Consider the following 19,636-nt stretch of genomic DNA (forward strand, 5'->3'; position numbering starts at 1 on the left):
AGTAACACTTGATCAACTCGACCGTATCCAGAAAAATTTCTGGTGGAAAAAATAATGGGCAAAAAAGAAAATGAGGATTTACAAACGCTTGGAAAAGTATATGCAAGCCAATTTCCCTAAGTGGTTTAGGAATTAAAAAACCCCATCATTTCAATATAGCTCTTCTCACAAAACTTTTCAGTAGATTGGTAACCGAACAAGATCAATTATGGGTCAAACTCCTAAAAGAAAAATATTTCCCAAACTTGCACCCACTAGAAGACTCCGGAACCTCGAATCTGTCTTGAATTTGGACCAGCATACAAAAAGGTTTAGAGCTAATAAAAAGAAACATTGTTTGGCAAGTCAAAAAGAGCTACGGTAAAAATATGGGAAGACAAATGGATTCCTAACGCGGATATTGTCCATAAAGTCCCCAATTCACAAGATCAGGCACCAACAAGAGTTCAAGAGCTAATAACGGATCAGAATAAGTGGGATCAGGAAAATCTAAACCAATTCTTTTATCCATAGGATAGGGAAAAAATTCAAGCTATAAATCCAATAAAACAGGAGAAAGACATCATTAGATGGAGGCATCATCACTCAGGAAAATTCATGGCCAAGAATATTTATAACTATCTAGCAAATCAGGATCAAGACAGTAATGACAGCCTAGATTTCCCCTGAAACAAGATTCGGAGAATTCAAGCAATTCCAAGAATAAGACTTCCCATCTGGAAACTATCGCAAAAAGTTCTTCCAACCTCTGCTAGACTAGGTGCCCATAGTTCAGATATCGACTCGTCTTGCCAGTTGTGTAATAATCAAGCGCAAGAAACGGAATTTCATCTTTTCCACGAGTGTCTGTTTGCAAGAGCAGTTTGGTTTGGCCTCTCCCTCAAAAATATAATCTCAAGTTGTAATTCAAGCACAATTATTTTCTGGATTAAATGGTTGATTACGGAAACTAGCTTGAGCCATCTTCAGGTAAAAATATCCACATACTCTAGTTCATCTGGAAATATTTTGAGAAAATAAACCCAGACCCAATCAATTAATTGGGCAAGTCAATAGATTGTTATAATCCTCCCCGTCCAATACCCTTCAAAGTGATATGAAAAATCAAAAGAAAATCTCAACCAACTACTCTTGGTCCAACCTAAACTCAGATTGGATAATTTTCATAGATGCTTCCTTTAAGAAAGAGGATTTGTCGATGGGATATGCATTTATTTTGTATTCAGCAGATGAAGAGACTTTCATGCACCTATATGCGGGTGCGGAGTGGGTTGCGTCAGCTTTCCACACAGAAGCAACATCTTTATTAAAGGCAGTTTCGTGTTTAAAAGAAAATATTTGATCAAGCGTTTTCATAGTAACTGACTGCAAATCGTTGGCAGACAATATAAACAAGGTAAGCATATATTCTTCGTGGACAGCGGAAAACACCTTGCAAGAAATAAGGATAATCTTGGGGGATCAATCTCAAGCGAAAGTGAAATATATTAAGAGGAAGAATAACTCAGCAGCGGACTACATTGCCAAGGAGGCAAGGATTAAAAAGCTTAAGAAGAAAAATAACTCATCAACAGACTACATTGTCAAGGACGCAAAGATTAAAAAGCTCCCGCACATGTCAAATAATTTGCACCAAAAAGTTTATAAATCTAAGAGAGAGAAAATACAATTGCAGAAAAGTAATGAAAATCCAACATTAATAAATCCTACGTACTTATCAAATGTGGAACGCCAGTACCATATCCTCCCGGATAGTTGTATGTTCCACTTTCTCCCCAAGTTGCTCCATCATAAGGTACTGAACAGGTAGAACCATCGTTGCTTTACCGATAGTTAAATCAGGAAACGACATCTTCATAGAGGATACAGGAGAGTCTCTCATTCCTACAAATTTCTGCAAACTTCATATCTTCCTTGTCCACACTGAGCTTAGAAAGAAACTCTGCAGCTCTGTTACGTGAGCTTGATACAGGTTGCACCACGAAGTATTTCACAACACCACAAACGGAAAGCTGGTTGAGATCGGATCTAATATCTAAAGTGAGACGATAAATCTTCTCAAGATCACCATCTTCAGGACGCCATACTGATTTCAAGTTGTTTTTCTCCAAAGATACTTGAGAACCTCTATAGTAAGGATTCCAGATACCTGAGATAAAAGTGTACATCCATGATGGAGAAACTCCTTCTTCCAGTGGTGGTACTTGTTGAAGTTTGGATGCATATTCTACCAGTTGATCGATGCTGGGGAGGGGAAAGTTGTCCTTTGGGAAAGCTTTATTCAAGTCGTTGAAGTCGATGCAGATTCTGACCCCTCCATTCCTTTTAAGGACTATCATCATGTTAGATATCCGTTGCGGATATTGAGCCTTTCGAATGATCCCAGCTACTTGTAGTTTCTTTAACTCGGCCTCTACTGCTGCTTGCAACTCGGGTGCAATTCTCCGCATTTTCTGTCGGATTGGTTTGAATTTAGGATCTATCCTTAGTTGATGTGAGCATACCTCCGGATCAATCCCCTCCATATCAAGCATTTGTCAGGCAAATACATCCATGGGTTCCTTTAACAAGGTTATTAGTTGCTCTATTTGTTCGTCCGATAGTAGGGTTCCAATTTTCCCTAACTTAGGGTCCTCCTCGGTCCCTAAGTTGATTTGTCGGGTAGTCTCTAAGGACGAGAAGTTGGGATTTGATTCTTCGACAGATGTCGCCTCCTTTGATTGCTATAAGATCTCTTGCTCGCCTGTTTCGTAGGCTGTAATGGCTTGTGAGAGTACCTTCTCCAATTCTTCCGCTGCTTTAGCTTCCTTAGCTTTGTTCTTTTCTCCGCGCTGTCTTGATCGCCTTTCCTCATTTTGTTGAATATCCAGTTGCATACATTGTCTTGCAGCCTGGGGATCGCCTAGTACTTCCACAACCCCCCGGTAAGATGGGAACCTTAATTTCTGATGGTACGCCGACGCCACCCATTTGATGCCGCGATCCAAGGCCTGCTGAGAATTTCCTCATAGGGCGATACGACATCCACTACACAAAAGGTGGTAAGTATGTCCAAATATCCTTGTCCATCCGAGACTCTGAGAGTGACTTCTCCCTTTGGTACAGTCACTGTAACATTGAATCCGTAGATCCGTTAAGTTGAAGGGATTAAAATGTCATCGGATAGCTCCAATCCATTAAACGTGTCGTAGAATAGGACCTCGACTGAACTCACATTGTCCATCAGTATTCTTTTCACCCCCCCACTCCTCGATGAGTAAGGTGATTACTAGGGGATCTCCATGTGCTTGGCGATTCGATGAGACATCTTTTGCTGAGAAGTTGATCGGTTGCATCATCTAGGGATCCATAGGCAAAGTTTTTGCTACACTAAAGATCTCTTTTCCCGCCCCATCTCTCTTGTAGATTCTAGAAGTAATGATGGTCCCTAAGTCGAACCCTTGAGTTGCCGAGTGTGAGATGGTATTGCAGGTGAACTGAGTTCCTCGGTCGATCCTCACTTGATGCACACGAGCATCGGGCTGGGTAGATGTCGGCGTTGTCTTAACAAAGTTTCGTAAGTACCCATCTCAGATCAAATGCTGGACAATGTCTTTTACGTCTCAACAATTGTTAGTCGAGTGCCCTCTGTACTTATGGTAATGAAAAAACTCGGGATGGTTTATTGTATCATCAAACTGGATCCCCCTAGTCTTTGGGTATCTGATGTCATTTCGCTTTTCTACTTCCTTGAATATTTCTTCCAATGGTGCGATTAGAGGCGTGTATGTTCTTGGTTCATGACGAGGCTTTTTTCCTTTCTCGACCCATTCCTCATGGACCGAAGGAACGTATAAGAAAAAATGTGACAACCGATACTTAACAGCAATTTTGGCACCGAGTGCCACCCCCTTTAACCAGGTGTAAAATTCAGAAACGATGTCTTCATTAGAGAGAGATCCACAGCTAGCAACTATGGGATTCCTTTGGGAATCACGTAAGATAGCCCCATATCCTTCACCAAAGGAGCCATAGATATGAATTGATAAATGCACTTTTTCAGATTGTATCTAGGACCTAATTGCATCATCATTATCAAGATCCCAAATCTTTCGTGCTCTCTCAATCCAACCATGCTTTGATAAACGTTGCCAACTTCTAGTTCCATAAACGTCGCCAACTTCTAGTTCCACTTCGCTGATAAAGAAACAAAGTTATAACAAGCAGTGGTAAGTTTGGCTACCTGATAAGCAAAATCGAACTTTAAGGATTGGTATGCATCAAGGTAGGAAAATAAATAAAAACTACAATCTGATACTGGTGTTGTGAACATTATTTGTGGTAAGCTTCGCCAGATTATGTAATGTAACTTTGGCTTGGTAGTGTCTTATACAATCTCTGTTTATCAGGAAGCACAAAAAATAAGTAAAAACTACTAATGACACACTATTATCACTTTAACTTTTACCTATCGTCTTCTTCAAATGCGTCATCATAACTGCCCACAAATAGTTGGGAAGCTAGCTGCTTAGCTTTTAGCTTCTGTTTAGCTTTTAGCTTCTGCTTAGCTTTTGGCATTATTGCAGATGATGGAGTGCACAGATTTACCTATAGTTATGCCTTTATTTATAGGAGGGCGATTACTTGGAAACCAAGTTCTACTTCAATTTAGGAAACCTAAACTACCTAAGAATCTATGTTGTCAAAGGCATGGCCTAGGCGGCATTATTTTCAATTTCTTCTCCCAAACAGAACTGCTCAAAACCATTTTATTTTTTTTGATAAGAAAATGGAATGCATTAAAAATTACTGAACTGATACATTGTTTTTATCCTTACCCAGTTTTTCTTGTAAGAAATCTGGCGGATTGATATATGAACTACCATTATGAATTCTCGAGTGTTTTGCTAAACAGTCTGCTACACTGTTAGCATCTCTCTTTACCTGAATACATGACCAATTTGGATAGTTTTTCAAAATAGAAATGCATTCTTGAACAACACTATTTGTTGTCCATTTTATTGCTCCTAAACTACCATTGATGGCATTGACCACATTAATACAATCTCCTTCTAACTCCAGAGATTGTATATTTTCTTCTTTAGCCCACTTCATAACTTCAAGAGCAGCTATAGCCTCAAGAGCAGCTCAAAACCATATTACTGTAAAGCATTTCAGTAAAAATCTTGGATTTCTGTTTTGTTGATACCAGAATATTGACAGTTAAAACCATTTTTCTCTTGTATAGCAGCTGTGAGTTAACCCAGACTAGCAGCAATCCCATCCTAGATTGGAACATTCAAACAAAATGTTTTGATTCAAAAATCAACCACTAATTTGTACATTAAAATTAACCAAAAAAGCCATCACATGCATTAACAGACATAAGATTTTCACTCATGGCTGATACACCACCAGATTCAGAAAATCTTAATCAGACCATGCACCATCTGAATGACCAAGATCATAGTTGACTAGTCGACCAAACAACTTAAGCAACTACTCATCGGCAGAATAAAAGGCCAACATAGCTTCTTTTGTTTTTCTTTTCCTTTATAAATAAAATTGCTTAGCCTATTATATATAAACAATAATAATAACAAACTGAAAACAAAATCGAAACTGGATGCAGGAGAAAATAAGTTATGAACTAACCTGGATTATGTTTTTATAGTTCGTGAGGAAGTATATCAAAGTAAGAAGTAGATAGGAATCAACCATCAAAAAAATGAAAAGAACAAACAAACCGACAAAAAAAAGAGGAAGATGATATACACTACACGGACACAGTTCTTCTTACTAGCTCAAAAAGATGGAAGTTGGACTCCCCGGTGAAGGAGGAGTTTGCTTTAACAAGATGGCATGCTGTCCAGCTTTAATAATATCATCAGCATCCAACGCATCCAACACTTCTACATGCTCAAGACCCAAGTGTTTTTTGATTAGCTCCAAATTCTCCCGGAGAACCTCCATCTCACCAAATGGTAGCTTCAAATCCAAGGCCTGAATCCCAACTGAAAGTGCCTCATCCTTCTTGAACTTTAAAAATGGCATGCAAAGCTTTTGTACTTGCTTAAAATTTGCTTGCTGTCCAACATTACTCTGCTTCAAAGCTAATTGAATCTCTGAATCAGGTTTGAATTGGCCTGCTTCAGTGTTAAAATTGGCTCGGAGAATATTCAAGCATTCAGCTTTCCATCCATCATAATGCTCGTTGACATAGATCAGCCCTTTCGTGGGTTTGTTCTCTGTACTTGGAAGGGTAACTGGCGTCGCCTTCTTATTAGGTTTTTTCGACCCTGATATCTGTTTCTCGAGCAACTTTCTCATACTGGCTATTGTGTCTTGCAAATACATGTTGGCTCTCCTCAAAGTAAGATCAGGTATACCAGCTGTGGGCCAACCTGCTTTTATGACAAAGCCATCCTTCTTCAAGAGCTTTCTCCATACATATTCAGCATAGTGGGGACAAATTGGAGTAATTAACCGCGTTTGAACATCCATAAATCGCCATAATAGGTCACGGTTCATCCCACCGATTCCACACGAAAATCTATACTCATCCCTAGCAGCTTGTAGGTCATAAAACCCTGTCTTCAGAGCGTCCCGGAACATATACTCATCGAAGTTCTTCTCAGTCTCAGCGACAGCAATATTTATCTCATTCAAAAATACCCTATCTGCATAAGTAGAAGGACCTGATCTGAGTGAAGACTCAGATTCCAAAATTTCCTCCATCCATGAAAATTCTTTTGTGAGTCGCAAAATTGCAGATGTCGAGGTGTCAAAGACGAAATTTGCATCATCCATACCATCACCAGCATCAGCTAGAGCAAACCTTGTGGCATCCGCAGAAAAATCCTCAATTGCCTGGCGAAGAGTCTTGAAATTTCCAGTTGACTTGGACATCTTCTCAGAGTTGAGCATAATATGGCCGTTGCATCGAAAACCCCGAGGCCAGTGATGTTGGGGTAAAAGCGCTGTGTGGTTGTAGATAGTAAATGTCAGATGGTTCTGTATCAAATCCTTCCCAGAGACTCTAAGATCAAACGGGTACCAGTAAGAAAACTCCTGCTTCATCTTGTTGAGAACAGATTGAGAGATGGTTGATGATTTAGGATACAGGCCATCACAAAAAACGTAATTCCAAACCTCATCGGTCATCTGCTCCGGTTTCACCAAAGATGCATCTCTTCCATACATTTCCCCATTTTGCAACATATGGGCAATGGTGTAATATGCCATGTAAAGTGTGGAATCAGATAAGGACTCCACAAGGAACTGCTCGTCAAAAGGAATACGAGTCCCCAAGCCAAAAGAGCGAGAGCAACCCCACTTATTCAACCAGCTCAAGGTGTGCTCAAATCCATTGCGTGTCTCGTCATGGTAGAGTTTCATTTCAGACAAACATTCCTCAGCCATTTTCCTCCATTCTTCTTCCCCATACGTGATGTACCATTGATCTGTAAGTGCCACAACACACTCATCACCTGATCTGGACATAACCTTCTTCTCTGGTTCACTGTAACTAACCGCCTGGCCATTTTCTAGAAGCTTGCTCCTAATCAATGGCTTCGCATCCTGGACCCTCATACCTGCAAATTCTCCAGCAAGCATTGTTCCTTCGGTGAACCCTTTTAAATAAGTCAACCTCTTTGCTTCGGCAAGCTTCTCTTTCTCATTCTGGCTCTTGATTTTCAAATCCATGCATACCTTTTCAGCTGATTTTTCCCCAAACTCAGGGATGTTAATTATGGGTACAACCTCAAAAGGCATTATCCACTTATCCTCCACACCGAATTTTTCTCTCAGAGCTTTTTTTGATTTCAAATCATTCATAGTCATATAATCATCAGGAGAATCACTTGGGACACTGGTGACGATCCCAGTACCCTTATCAGTTAGGACGTTCATCATTGGAAGTGTGTATATGATCTCATTAAAAGATAGAGGGGACCGTAGAGGCAAACCAATCAAATCTTGACCAATCAGCTCAACCAAGCAAGTCGGCTTCTCTGGGATCCTAGAAAGGTTCTGATAGGCAAGGTTAAGAGCAGCCCTCTCGGTAACGACAAACACATCAGTCTCATTGATTTCATAGGCTCCATATCTGCCTTCAGCCAAAACCCAAGCATTTGTTTGCCCGTACATGGTCTCAGGTCTCAATGTGGCAGCAGCTAAAAACACTCTCTTTCCTTCCAAAGCTCCCATTTTAGCAGGGAAAGGTGCAACCACCTCCATTTTAATCAGGGTATAATCCTGTGGCAGCACACCTTCACCTGATGCCCTATCATGATCTGCACATGGCTGTCCATCTAACGGAGAGTAGATGGCATACCTCAAATCCTTCACAATCTTCCCCATCTCCTTCAATTTCCCGATCTGCCACCTGACAAATGAATCATAATAAGGATTCATATCTGTTGTGATGAAGGATCGCCGCCAATCGCAACCCAAGCCAAATGCCTTGAGGTCTTCTTTAGCAACAGGAGGGAAATAGATGAGCCAGTGAGAAGGATCTTGGAACTTAGAAATTTCAGCATCTGAGAGTCCATACTCTTTCATAATCTCCCATTGGTACTTTTCACCACCCGATTTCGACGCAGCCTTGGACTTTTTGCTTTTGAATTTATCTGGTTCAGTTTTTCCACTTGTATCAACTTCTGGTTCTTGTACTTTGTTAACAATTTGGTCCTCTTTCGACGGAAATACAGGTGGATTTCCAAATCTTTCAATCTCCCGGGCCAGTTTATCAGCAGAGGCCTTAATGGGCATTCCAGTACAGTGAAAACCAAAAGGCAAAAGTACATTGGCACCTCTCAATCGGTGATAAGCAGCAGAGAATTCGAGCTTCGACAATGAAAATGCATGACCAAGATGAAGTAATCCATTCATGTAGGGATAAGGGAAATTTCCAAAGAATTTTTCACCTAGTTTCGGAGGCTTTTCACAAGATTCTGCCTTAAAAACATCACCCTCATCCCACCAAGTATGAACATCACTTTCAATTTCCAGTAACTTGTTTCTTCTAGAAAAATTATGTGCACCATCCATCTCTTTATTCGCCATTTGACAGAAACTGTACACAATAACGACTGATTACAGTCAGCACACGAACAACAACAAAACGATCAAGAAATAATAGGTTGAAATGAACGACACAAGAAAAAATCACACAAAAACAACAAGGAAATAATCATGAGACGGGGAACTGTTTACACTCAGAGAAACAAAAAAATAGATGCAGGCACCAGCTTTGGCAGGGAAGCATCAGTTACCAGTTTACCACAGTAAGTGACATGAAGACTTATAAATTACTTTAACTAGTTAACATCCAAAATGGTTGAGTTTCACATCGGATCAAGTAAAAAACCAAAATGGTGAGTGTAACTTTGGATCAAATTACAGTTTACTGGAGTGGCTTTTTCTAACCATTGCTCCTATGAACCTAGTACAAGAACAATCACAACAGGTAACCTAAATCGAGATTAACCACCACCTTAAAACAATGATTATATATCGATTGATTTGATTATATAGCTTCGAATTCTGGTTAAGGAACATAAACCTAAATAGGGAACCACCTAAAAAAAGAAATACTGAATCTAGGATGGCGGTAATCTAGGCAAGAGTAGCAAGGCACAGTAGTGCCGGTGTCTCAACAAGATCCTTCTTATTAAGGAATGATGAAATACCTGATTCTCGCATACAGAAAAACCTAGCAAACAAAAATCAATCTAACAACAATGGGCATAGAAGCAATCAAAAGACAGTATCTTTACCTGTGATTGTATACTAATTTTTGCAGGGATAGGGCATTGATTGAACCCCTGAGATGTGAATTAGGCGGTTTTCTAAAGAAGATGGAGATAGCGGAAGCCAGTAGTATTGGTGAAAAACAAAATGAGGGAAACGAAGAAATAAAAGTTAGGGTTTAGTGTTCTCTTCAAACAGGGAAAGTTAGGTTGATTGGGAGGCTCTTTGGGCTTTGCTTATTGGACTTGTACAGACAAGCTTGTTTGCTCTTTTTCTACGGGGTGTTCGGCTCATAAGACAGCAGAACCAAAAATAGAAGTTCTTACGTTCCAGAAGAAATTTTGTTTCCAAACATACTATAATGACATGTACTGAAATAATGATAAACAAAATAACAGTAACAATCACATCGACGAAAATAATAGGCCGCAAGCCCTTTTTGAATAGCAAATCTTATCCTTTTAAAAAAAAAACTCTCTCGAACCGGAAATCATAACATTACTGTGCATAACTTTCTGGACTCTCTTAAGAAGTCCAACCGCTTCTGAAACTAATAAACCAAATGTTTCCAAACTAATATTTTACTTTTCGATTTAATTAAGTCAAAAAAATATTATTTTATGTGGCGTCCAAACAAGCAACCATTAGTTTTTGAAGGTGAACGACTTTTAATTGCAAACAATTATCGATCTTTTCAGTAGGATTCTTTGAGATGCTCAGAGCGTGAGACTTGAAATGTCTAGGGTGAACCTATCTTGAGTTATACATTAATCAATCTTGACTCCGCTTATAAATAATTAAATTCTGTAGTATTAACAAAATTATACGAGTGTTTAGTACACCGTCGCTAAGATGTTGACCAAGTCATGTAATAATTGGGTATGTCTGAACTCTTCGTCAATTTTCAATTTGCTTATTTCCTAAGTTTGAGGTTGCTCTTCCATCTGAAATGGTATATTATTATCCATTAGAGGTTGATTGTTCGGTTACTTGACACTTGAACGAAAACCGAGTTTGCTCCAAAGTTTCTTATGTTTTCCAGAATATACCACGCAAAGTTTGTCCTTTTTGACTCGTGGTGATGTCCCAAAACATTATTAGCATCCAGAGAATTGGTTTCCAGATGATTGGCTTGCACAGAAATGACTTTTTGACTCCTTAGATATAACCACTTTTCCATGTTAGTTGTACAATAAAGTCTCGCCACTAATCCTCCCAATAAAAGCAAAAATGTTAGTAAATTATTTGCATCATATAGTATACGATTTTTCATACGTATAATGGGACGAAGTTATGACCATAAACTTTTCAATTTACAAAAATCACGTGTGTAATATATTCATTCTTTTATAAAATTACAAAAAGAAATTTGCGATATTCAAATTCATTGGTGTTATTTAACTTTAATCTTTTTTAATCTTCGAAAGTTGTTTTATGTAAATAATTTATATTTTTTAATTGAAGATTATATTGAGAATAGTCTCGCGTTTGTATAGATAGTCTAACAAGGTCATGCGTTTAATACCTCCTTGGTAACCCTAGTCTTGCAGATAAATAGGCTTTCAAAGTTAGTTAGGTTCATGAACTTCAATAGGTTCAATTATCGAGTATGACCCAAAATCTGCAGAGCAACTGGTTCATATCCCAATCCCTGTAATCTAGTTTCCATTAAAAAATATTGGTGTATTTTAGAATCTAGTTTTTGTAGTACTTGGATTGTTTCGGAAAAGGTTACAGGAGGGTGGCTTTTATAGCCTTACAACTGACCATCTAGGGTCTTCTAACTTAGCATGAAAGCAAAGAAACTATAGAATGTTTGGCCACCACTCCAAGTAGCTACGGTAATTACTTGGCCCCCAAACTTCTTGAGTTCACACTGTCCAGTTTGTTCACATTTCAGTAAACTGTGAACTGTAAAAATGCATTACTTTTAACAGTAAAAAAGTGGAAACCGGAACTAAGTGAAAAACGTCAAAGGAAAATAGAAAATCAATCAGTGTGAATTGGTAAGATTAGTCAATAAGATTAAATCCTTAAAATTATTCCTAATAAACAACGATTAAGTTGATTTATTTATACCAAGAAAAATGCGGAAATTATATTGCCATTTAAGCTACATTGTAGGTGCTACTAGTGTGAGTCATGTGACGATACCACATTTGACAATAAGCTACAATGTCACGATACATGCGTTTTGAAAAATGACAATGACTTTTTATCCATGTACTCATGCGAGGGGGATTCCACTAAATGGACAATCTTGCACCTATTCTGCTCTTCTATAGTTGGTCTTCTTGATATAAATTACTTCACTTGAAAGAAGGAAGTAATGATTTTGTTATTACAAGACTAGAGGACAGCCTTCAAATAGAAAAACTTTTGATAATCAAACTCAACGATTCAAGGGAAGATCTTATTCAAAGATTGAAGAGATGGGTAAAAAAATACACAAAATTCCTGGGTGAAATAGATTCTTTGCTTTTGATACTGTTTATATAGCCAAACATCAAAACTATACTGTTTATATAGCCAATTTGGATATTTGGCCCAGCAAAATTAAAATAAAAAAAAATATGTCTTACCTAAAATACCCCTAACCTTCTAAACTCTTCTTTTCAAAGAGAATTTATTTCTCTTTTCAAAACCTCCCCGTCCCGGCAGAGCTCGTTTATTCCTCACCTGCAGAATTCGATCAAAGTTTCAGAGCTCGTGTCTTTTTCAGATCTGGTTGATCAATCATGGTGATTAATGATTGTTGAATAGTTTGTTGAATCGAAGTTTCAATTGGAGTTTCAACTGTTGAATCGAAGTTTCATCTTTTTCAGATCTGGTTGATCAGTCATGGTGATTAAGACGACGTGTCCTCATCCTCCTGCGGAAAAGCAACGTTAAGTACCTGCTTAAGAACATCTCCAGCCTTCATTCCTTCTGTGCAGCTTTTTACCATGATATCTTTATTAGTTTATTCTTCTCTGCAGCCTCTTGTTGCACATTTAAGATTCATTTACCTTGAATTATATTTTCGCAACTAGTATTTATCTTGGATTATTTCTTTTGTTCATAAAAATATATCTTATGGAATTTTCAAAATTCAGTTTTCTTTTTATTTTAAATAACATATGTTACGCAGGAAACATAATGTGCATAACTTGTTATGCAGTAAAAATAACTATGCATAACTGCGTAGCTTATTATGCATAACTGGTTGTGCAGTAAAAGCAACTATGCATAACTGCGTAGCTTATTATGCATAACTTGTTATGCAGTAAAATCAAACATGCTGAACTGCGTAGCTTATTATGCATAACTGCTTATGCAGTAAAATCAAACATGTTGAACTGCGTAGCTTATTATGCATAACTGCTTATGCAGTAAAATCAAACATATTGAACTGCATAGTTTATTTGCATAACTTGTTATGCAGAAAAAGCAACTATGCATAACTGCGTAACTTATTATGCATAACTTGTTATGCAGTAAAAACAACTATGCTGAACTGCGTAGCTTGTTATGCAGTAAAAGCAAACATGCTGAACTGCGTAGCTTAGTATGCGTAACTGGTTATGCAGTAAAAACAACTATGCTGAACTGCATAACTTGTTATGCAGTAAAAGCAAACATGTTGAATTGCGTAGCTTAGTATGCATAACTGGTTATGCAGTAAAATCAAACATGTTGAACTGCGTAGCTTATTATGCATAACTGCTTATGCAGTAAAATCAAACATGCTGAACTGCGTAGCTTATTATGCATAACTACTTATGCAGTAAAATCAAACATGCTGAACTGCATAGTTTATTTGCATAACTTGTTATGCAGAAAAAGCAACTATGCGTAACTGCGTAACTTATTATGCATAACTTGTTATGCAGTAAAAACAACTATGCTGAACTGCGTAGCTTGTTATGCAGTAAAAGCAAACATGCTGAACTGCGTAGCTTAGTATGCATAACTGGTTATGCAGTAAAAACAACTATGCTGAACTGCGTAACTTGTTATGCAGTAAAAGCAAACATGTTGAACTGCATAACTTAGTATGCATAACTGGTTATGCAGTAAAATCAAACATGCTGAACTGCGTAGCTTATTATGCATAACTGCTTATGTAGTAAAATCAAACATGCTGAACTGCGTAGCTTATTATGCATACCTGTTATGCATTGTTTAGAGTATCTGCATAACTTATTATGCATATAAGAAGTGTTATTGTTTTTGTTAAGCATTCCCTGCGTCACTTATTGTTTTAATGCATAACATCTTATGCAGATCCAACATTGACAGCATGACAAGTTATGCATTGTTTAGGTTATCTGCATAAGTAGTTATGCATATAAAAAAATTTTACGCCTTCCCTGCGTCACTTATTGTTTAACTGCATAACATCTTATGCAGATCCAACATTGACAGCATGACCTGTTATGCATTGTTTAGGTTATCTGCATAAGTAGTTATGCATATAAAAGGTTTTTTACGCCTTCCCTGCGTCACTTATTGTTTTAATGCATAACATCTTATGCAGATCCAACATTGACAGCATGACAAGTTATGCATTGTTTAGGTTATCTGCATAAGTAGTTATGCATATAAAAGGTTTTTTACGCCTTCCCTGCGTCACTTATTGTTTTAATGCATAACATCTTATGCAGATCCAACATTGACAGCATGACAAGTTATGCATTGTTTAGGTTATCTGCATAAGTAGTTATGCGTATAAAATTCTTTTTACGCCTTCCCTGCGTCACTTATTGTTTAACTGCATAACATCTTATGCAGATCCAACATTGACAACATGACCTGTTATGCATTGTTTAGGTTATCTGCATAAGTAGTTATGCATATAAATTTTTTTTTACGCCTTCCCTGCGTCACTTATTGTTTAACTGCATAACATCTTATGCAGATCCAACATTGACAGCATGACCTGTTATGCATTGTTTAGGTTATCTGCATAAGTAGTTATGCTACTGCTTCCTGCAACAATTTGGCACAAAACTAGTTAAATCATATTTTTAAATATGGATGAAACTCAATTATATCCTATCTTCAAAGCTAGATGAAAACCAGTTTCTGCAGGAATCAGATGAAACCCAGTTACATCTTATATATTTTGAAACCCTGATTCTTCAAATTGATTTAAAACCCTGATTCTTCACTGAACTGATAGATTGATTGAAACCCTAGAAACCTGTAATGTTGTAGAGTAGTGTTGATGGTGTTTGAAAACGGTTAATGAAAACCAATTTCACGAAAGTGTTGACGGTGAATGAAACCCAATTTCACGAAGGTGTTGAAGGTTGATGAAACTAGCAGACGGTGGAGGAAACTGATTTTCGGATGGTTTCTGATGAATCTGCTACTGTTGATGGTTAGGAGACGGTGGAGCAAATCGATTTCTGATGGTTTTTGGTGTAGGGAAACAGTGGAAGAATTTGTTCCTCTTCTAGTTTGTGAGAAGATGAAGAAGAATGATGTTGGCGGTTTTCATCTGAAGAGAGAAGGAGAACGTGGTTTTGTTGAGGAGACGGAGAACGTGCAGTTACAAAAGGGTAATTGGGTCAGTTTCAATTAAAAAGTTGAACTGTCCATTTGACCCAGACGAAACTTCTACCAGTCCATATGGCCCAGAAAACTTGTGTTTTTGGCTATATAGCCCATTTCCTGAAAAAAATATATGTAAGAAAACCACTATGTGGACAAGTGAAAGATTATTCCTCATGTTCCTCAACATGCTTTATGGAGAATGTAGAACTTCAAAATACTTTGTCCACTGATAAGAAAAAAGATCCAAAACCCTTCGTAAAAGTCGTTCCTGCACCACACAAAAAGTTTAAAACTGATTTCTTTAGATCCCAGAAAACCTGCTACCTATGTGGTGAGAAATGTCATATACAGAAACATTGCAATAAGAAATCTCAAAAGAAATGTCCACTTATGGAAATTCCTTTTCATGTTCTCATAAACAGTAAAGAGTCTTGTCACTTTTGCAAGGCGAAGGGACATTCTTCCAAGGGTTGTTTCTCACAACTTGAAAATGAGACAAGTACTGATCTACAAAATTCTTTGCATCGGATTCTTAAAGATGTTGTCATTATCAAGTCTAGTGGGACAAAGAATTATTTTTTCAAAGCACAAATTGCTTCTTCGAAAAATGTCACAACGGTGATTCAACATCATGACTGCATTGTTCCACACTTCAACATAAATCTTGATAAAATTATCGATGAAATAGACAAAATGATTTCTGGATATAAATCTCTCATCAAAAAGTTGAAATGTGGCACATAAAGGCGAAAACCTGGGTATTTCAGGTAATTATTCTTACTATGTTAATCAAGTCCTTCAACGAGGTCAAATAGGATTAAGGTTAGTATTGTAAAATTCAAACAAAAATCTAAGGCACGAGATCTCAAGATTTATAGCGGTAGAGGCATGTTCACCACAACAAAAACTGATTATATTGATTTGTTCATCCTTCTTGTTAACAAATGAGAGGACCGCAAGGTAAATACATGGTAGATTTTGTATTCCCTGTAATGATATGATGAGATCTTATATATATTTATGTTCTTAAGTGTTTTCATAAGTATGAGTATAACAAATGCCAAGACGATTTAAGGAAGACAACAATTAGTTATCTCTAATTTGTGAACCTTGTTCCTAGGAGAGGTGTCCACTACTCAACTAACTGTCTGGGTAGGTTTAATGATTATATCCAAGTGATTATCATTACTGTCTTCCTTGCACCTCTAGTCATAAGTTGAAATTTGAATTGATATCATCGATGTTAGAGCATTGCTCGGTCAAACTCGCATGTGTTGCTATCTCAAGCATGTTTTTCAATGTTAATGATCAAAACTATAAGTCTTTATTTCTAGCCTATTTATAAATGTCTCGGACTAGGACATAGATAGTGTAGTTGAGCTTAGATCTCTCAGCGTTCATCTCTTGAAGACGAAGAACTACTAAGGGGAGCTTGTGGAACTTCATCGACAAAAGGTATGTGGAGAATTGAACTCATCTATCACTTAGAAAGTCTATTTCTACTATTTCCTATTTTGAGACATCAGTCGTGTTAAGATATAGTTTTCTCGATACACATTTGAGATTTCGAGCTAAGTATATCTCGCTTACATATTTCTCGAAATATGTGTTGGTAAGCTTTCGCTTCGACCAAGTTCATCTTATATCATGAGAAAATCGCCAAGTAACATCTTACATGGTTTGTGTGATACAAATATACAAGCATTTGATGTAGGCTTGGAATGTTTTGATAATGATTATTTCAATATCTTGAAAATTGCTTTGATGCTAATAGTGTGTGAAAACGACTATTGTCATTATAAAAGAATGTTTCAATGATTGAAATAAAGAAGATGTAACCATCTTTGGATATAAGCATATACAGTGTGTTCGCACATTAGTGTATAAATCCATAAACCGGAAGCCAAGAGTATGCATATGTGTGTATACGGAATTGGTAAAGGAGACCGGTTAAGTATGCGTACTCGTACGCATACTGGCGGAAGTTCTCAAACCGAGAATTTCTGCTGAGTTTGGTTTTTTATAAACTCTTAACTAGTCACCTTAAGTATGCGTACCTGTACGCATACTGTCGGAGTTTTCCAACCGAAAATTTCTGCTGAGTTTGGAAACTTAAAAAAATCAAAACCGGTTGCTTAAGTACGCATACCCGTACGCATACTTAGCTGGTTACTTTGTCAAATCGCTCATTTCATGGGCTTAAACATTTAAATCATAAGGAATACAATCTTTGCAAACCGTGGCTATAATGTCCATGATTGATTCAAGTGAATCCAACCGATTTGGTTTCAATTGTGTTTTCTAATCAATTGAACAACTCTTTAACTAGTCTCATTTGATTCATTTGAACTAGTTATGGTTAAGATGAATAAGGTTGATATGAAACTAATCATATGGTTAACCTCGGTTAACTATTTGTGAACCAACCTGGTGTACACGTTTAGGTACGGTTACATAAACCTAAATGAGGATACATTTCATTTGTGTGTAACAAACTAAGTTCGATCTAACGGTTGAAAGATATTAGCTTAGTTGAGTCAGGTTTTTCATCTAACGGTGATTATTGAATGCTTTGTTACCAAGGTAACTTAGATTGCAAACCCTTATTTGAAAACTGTATAAAGGAGAACTCTAGCAATTGGGGAGAATAATCCCCACACCTTCTGTGTGTTACTAGTTGCATAAACAGAGTCGATTCTCCTTTAGCCCTAGGTTTCTTCTCGAGACCCAGTAGGTTAACGATTTGAAGACTTCATTGGGATTGTGAATCCAGGCCCAACTATTATCTTTGTATTTGCGTGATCTGATCTTGTTGTTTCTATCGTGTTGAGTGCAATTGAAATAATTGGCCCGAGATTTTATATCTCCGATATGCAAGATAGAAAAGTAATCACAAACAAACTTCGTCTCATCGTTTGTGATTCCACAATAACTTGTTTCACTAGTCGATTAAGTTTATTGTGAGGTGATTGATAATACTAGGCTGTTCTTCGGGAATATAAGTCCGGTTTATAAATTGGTTCATGTTCACCTTGATTTATCAAAAGACGGAACAAAAACTCTTGGGTATTTCTGTGGGAGACAGATTTATTTAATCCTATAGACTTTTATGTGTGAGACAGATTTATCTATCAAGTCTTCGACTTTGGGTCATAGCAACTCTTAGTTGTGGGTGAGATCAGTTAAGGGAATCAAGTACGTAGTATCTTGTTGGGATCAGAGATGTAAGGAGCGCAATTGTACCTTGAATCAGTGTGAGATTGATTAGGGTTCAACTACAGTCCAGTTCGAAGTTAATTGGTAGTAGGCTAGTGTTTGTAGAAGCTTAATACAGTGTGGTGTTAAATCTGGACTAGGTCCCGAGGTTTTTCTGCATTTGCGGTTTCCTCGTTAACAAAATTCTGGTGTCTGTGTTATTTCTATTCCGCATTATATTTTGTTATATAATTGAAATATCACAGGTTGTGCGTTAAAGATCAATCAATTAGAATATCCAACCTTGGGTTGTTGATTTACATTGATTGACACTTGAACATTGGTCTTTGGTACCGTTCAAGTTACTCATCTTATATTCAATCGGGCACGCAAATTTCTATTTGCTGATTGCGGATTGAATTAAGAGTTATAGATATTAAACTCTTTGATATACTTTACTCTAGATTAAGTATGACTGTCTAGTTGATTCTCTAGAAAGTGTATTGGAGTAAGTCCTCTCAGATTTCCAAACGAATTGTTGGGTGTGGTTGTTAGACCCCCGCATTTTCAATTGGTATCAGAGCAGGAAAACACATTTAAAGACCTTATAAGTTTGTGTTTGTAGCGATCTGATTATGGACGAGTCTATCTCTAATAACGTACTAGTTCATAAATTACCAGATGTTTTTCAAAGCTTGGATTCACCTGAGAAAACGGTCACATCTAGGTCAGTATCTAAACATTCTCTTAATGTAGAACCTGTTGAAGTCTGGGAAACACGTCTAGAAGAATAGTTAGATGAACTTTGTGATGAAGGTGATTCAGATATTGATAGAGATGTTGATGATAAAGTCTCAGAGTATGTTCATCTTTTGAATTCGTTGGAAAAGAAAAAGATGACAACTTCTCATGTCACACCTTTTCTGACTAATCTCTGTCGTACAAATAAGAAATTGAGAAGATGTTACGCATGTGTTTATGTTTCGAATCGTTCTAACGAATCGATCCTCAAGGATTCTGAGGAAAACCTACGTATGAAGTCACTTGAATGTGATAATCTTTATGAAAAGTACTTTTTATTGGAAGAGAAACTTGCAAACTGAAGCAAGGATTAACTCTCAGCAAGAAAGTTTTGATGACAGAGAAAGCGCTTATCTCGCTCGAG

At 37.4% G+C, this 19,636-nt stretch overlaps 1 protein-coding gene across 1 annotated transcript; it reads right to left on the reverse strand.

Annotated features, from left to right (window-relative positions):
• Positions 1-5,606: 5,606 nt before the first annotated feature.
• Positions 5,607-9,916, reverse strand: LOC113296619 (leucine--tRNA ligase, cytoplasmic-like). The gene is made up of 2 exons (XM_026544923.1): positions 9,762-9,916; positions 5,607-9,058 (listed from the first exon to the last, which is right to left on the reverse strand). The coding sequence occupies exon 2, from the start codon at positions 9,046-9,048 to the stop codon at positions 5,779-5,781; it is 3,270 nt and encodes a 1,089-aa protein (XP_026400708.1). The 5' UTR covers positions 9,049-9,058; positions 9,762-9,916; the 3' UTR covers positions 5,607-5,778.
• Positions 9,917-19,636: the final 9,720 nt, after the last annotated feature.

Source organism: Papaver somniferum, chromosome 7, assembly GCF_003573695.1.
Source record: "Papaver somniferum cultivar HN1 chromosome 7, ASM357369v1, whole genome shotgun sequence".
NCBI classification, from domain to species: Eukaryota; Viridiplantae; Streptophyta; class Magnoliopsida; order Ranunculales; family Papaveraceae; genus Papaver; species Papaver somniferum.

Coding starts and splice junctions, on each gene's coding strand:
- LOC113296619 (XM_026544923.1), bottom strand. CDS start 9,048: ATGGCGAATAAAGAGATGGATGGTGCACATAATTTTTCTAGAAGAAAC.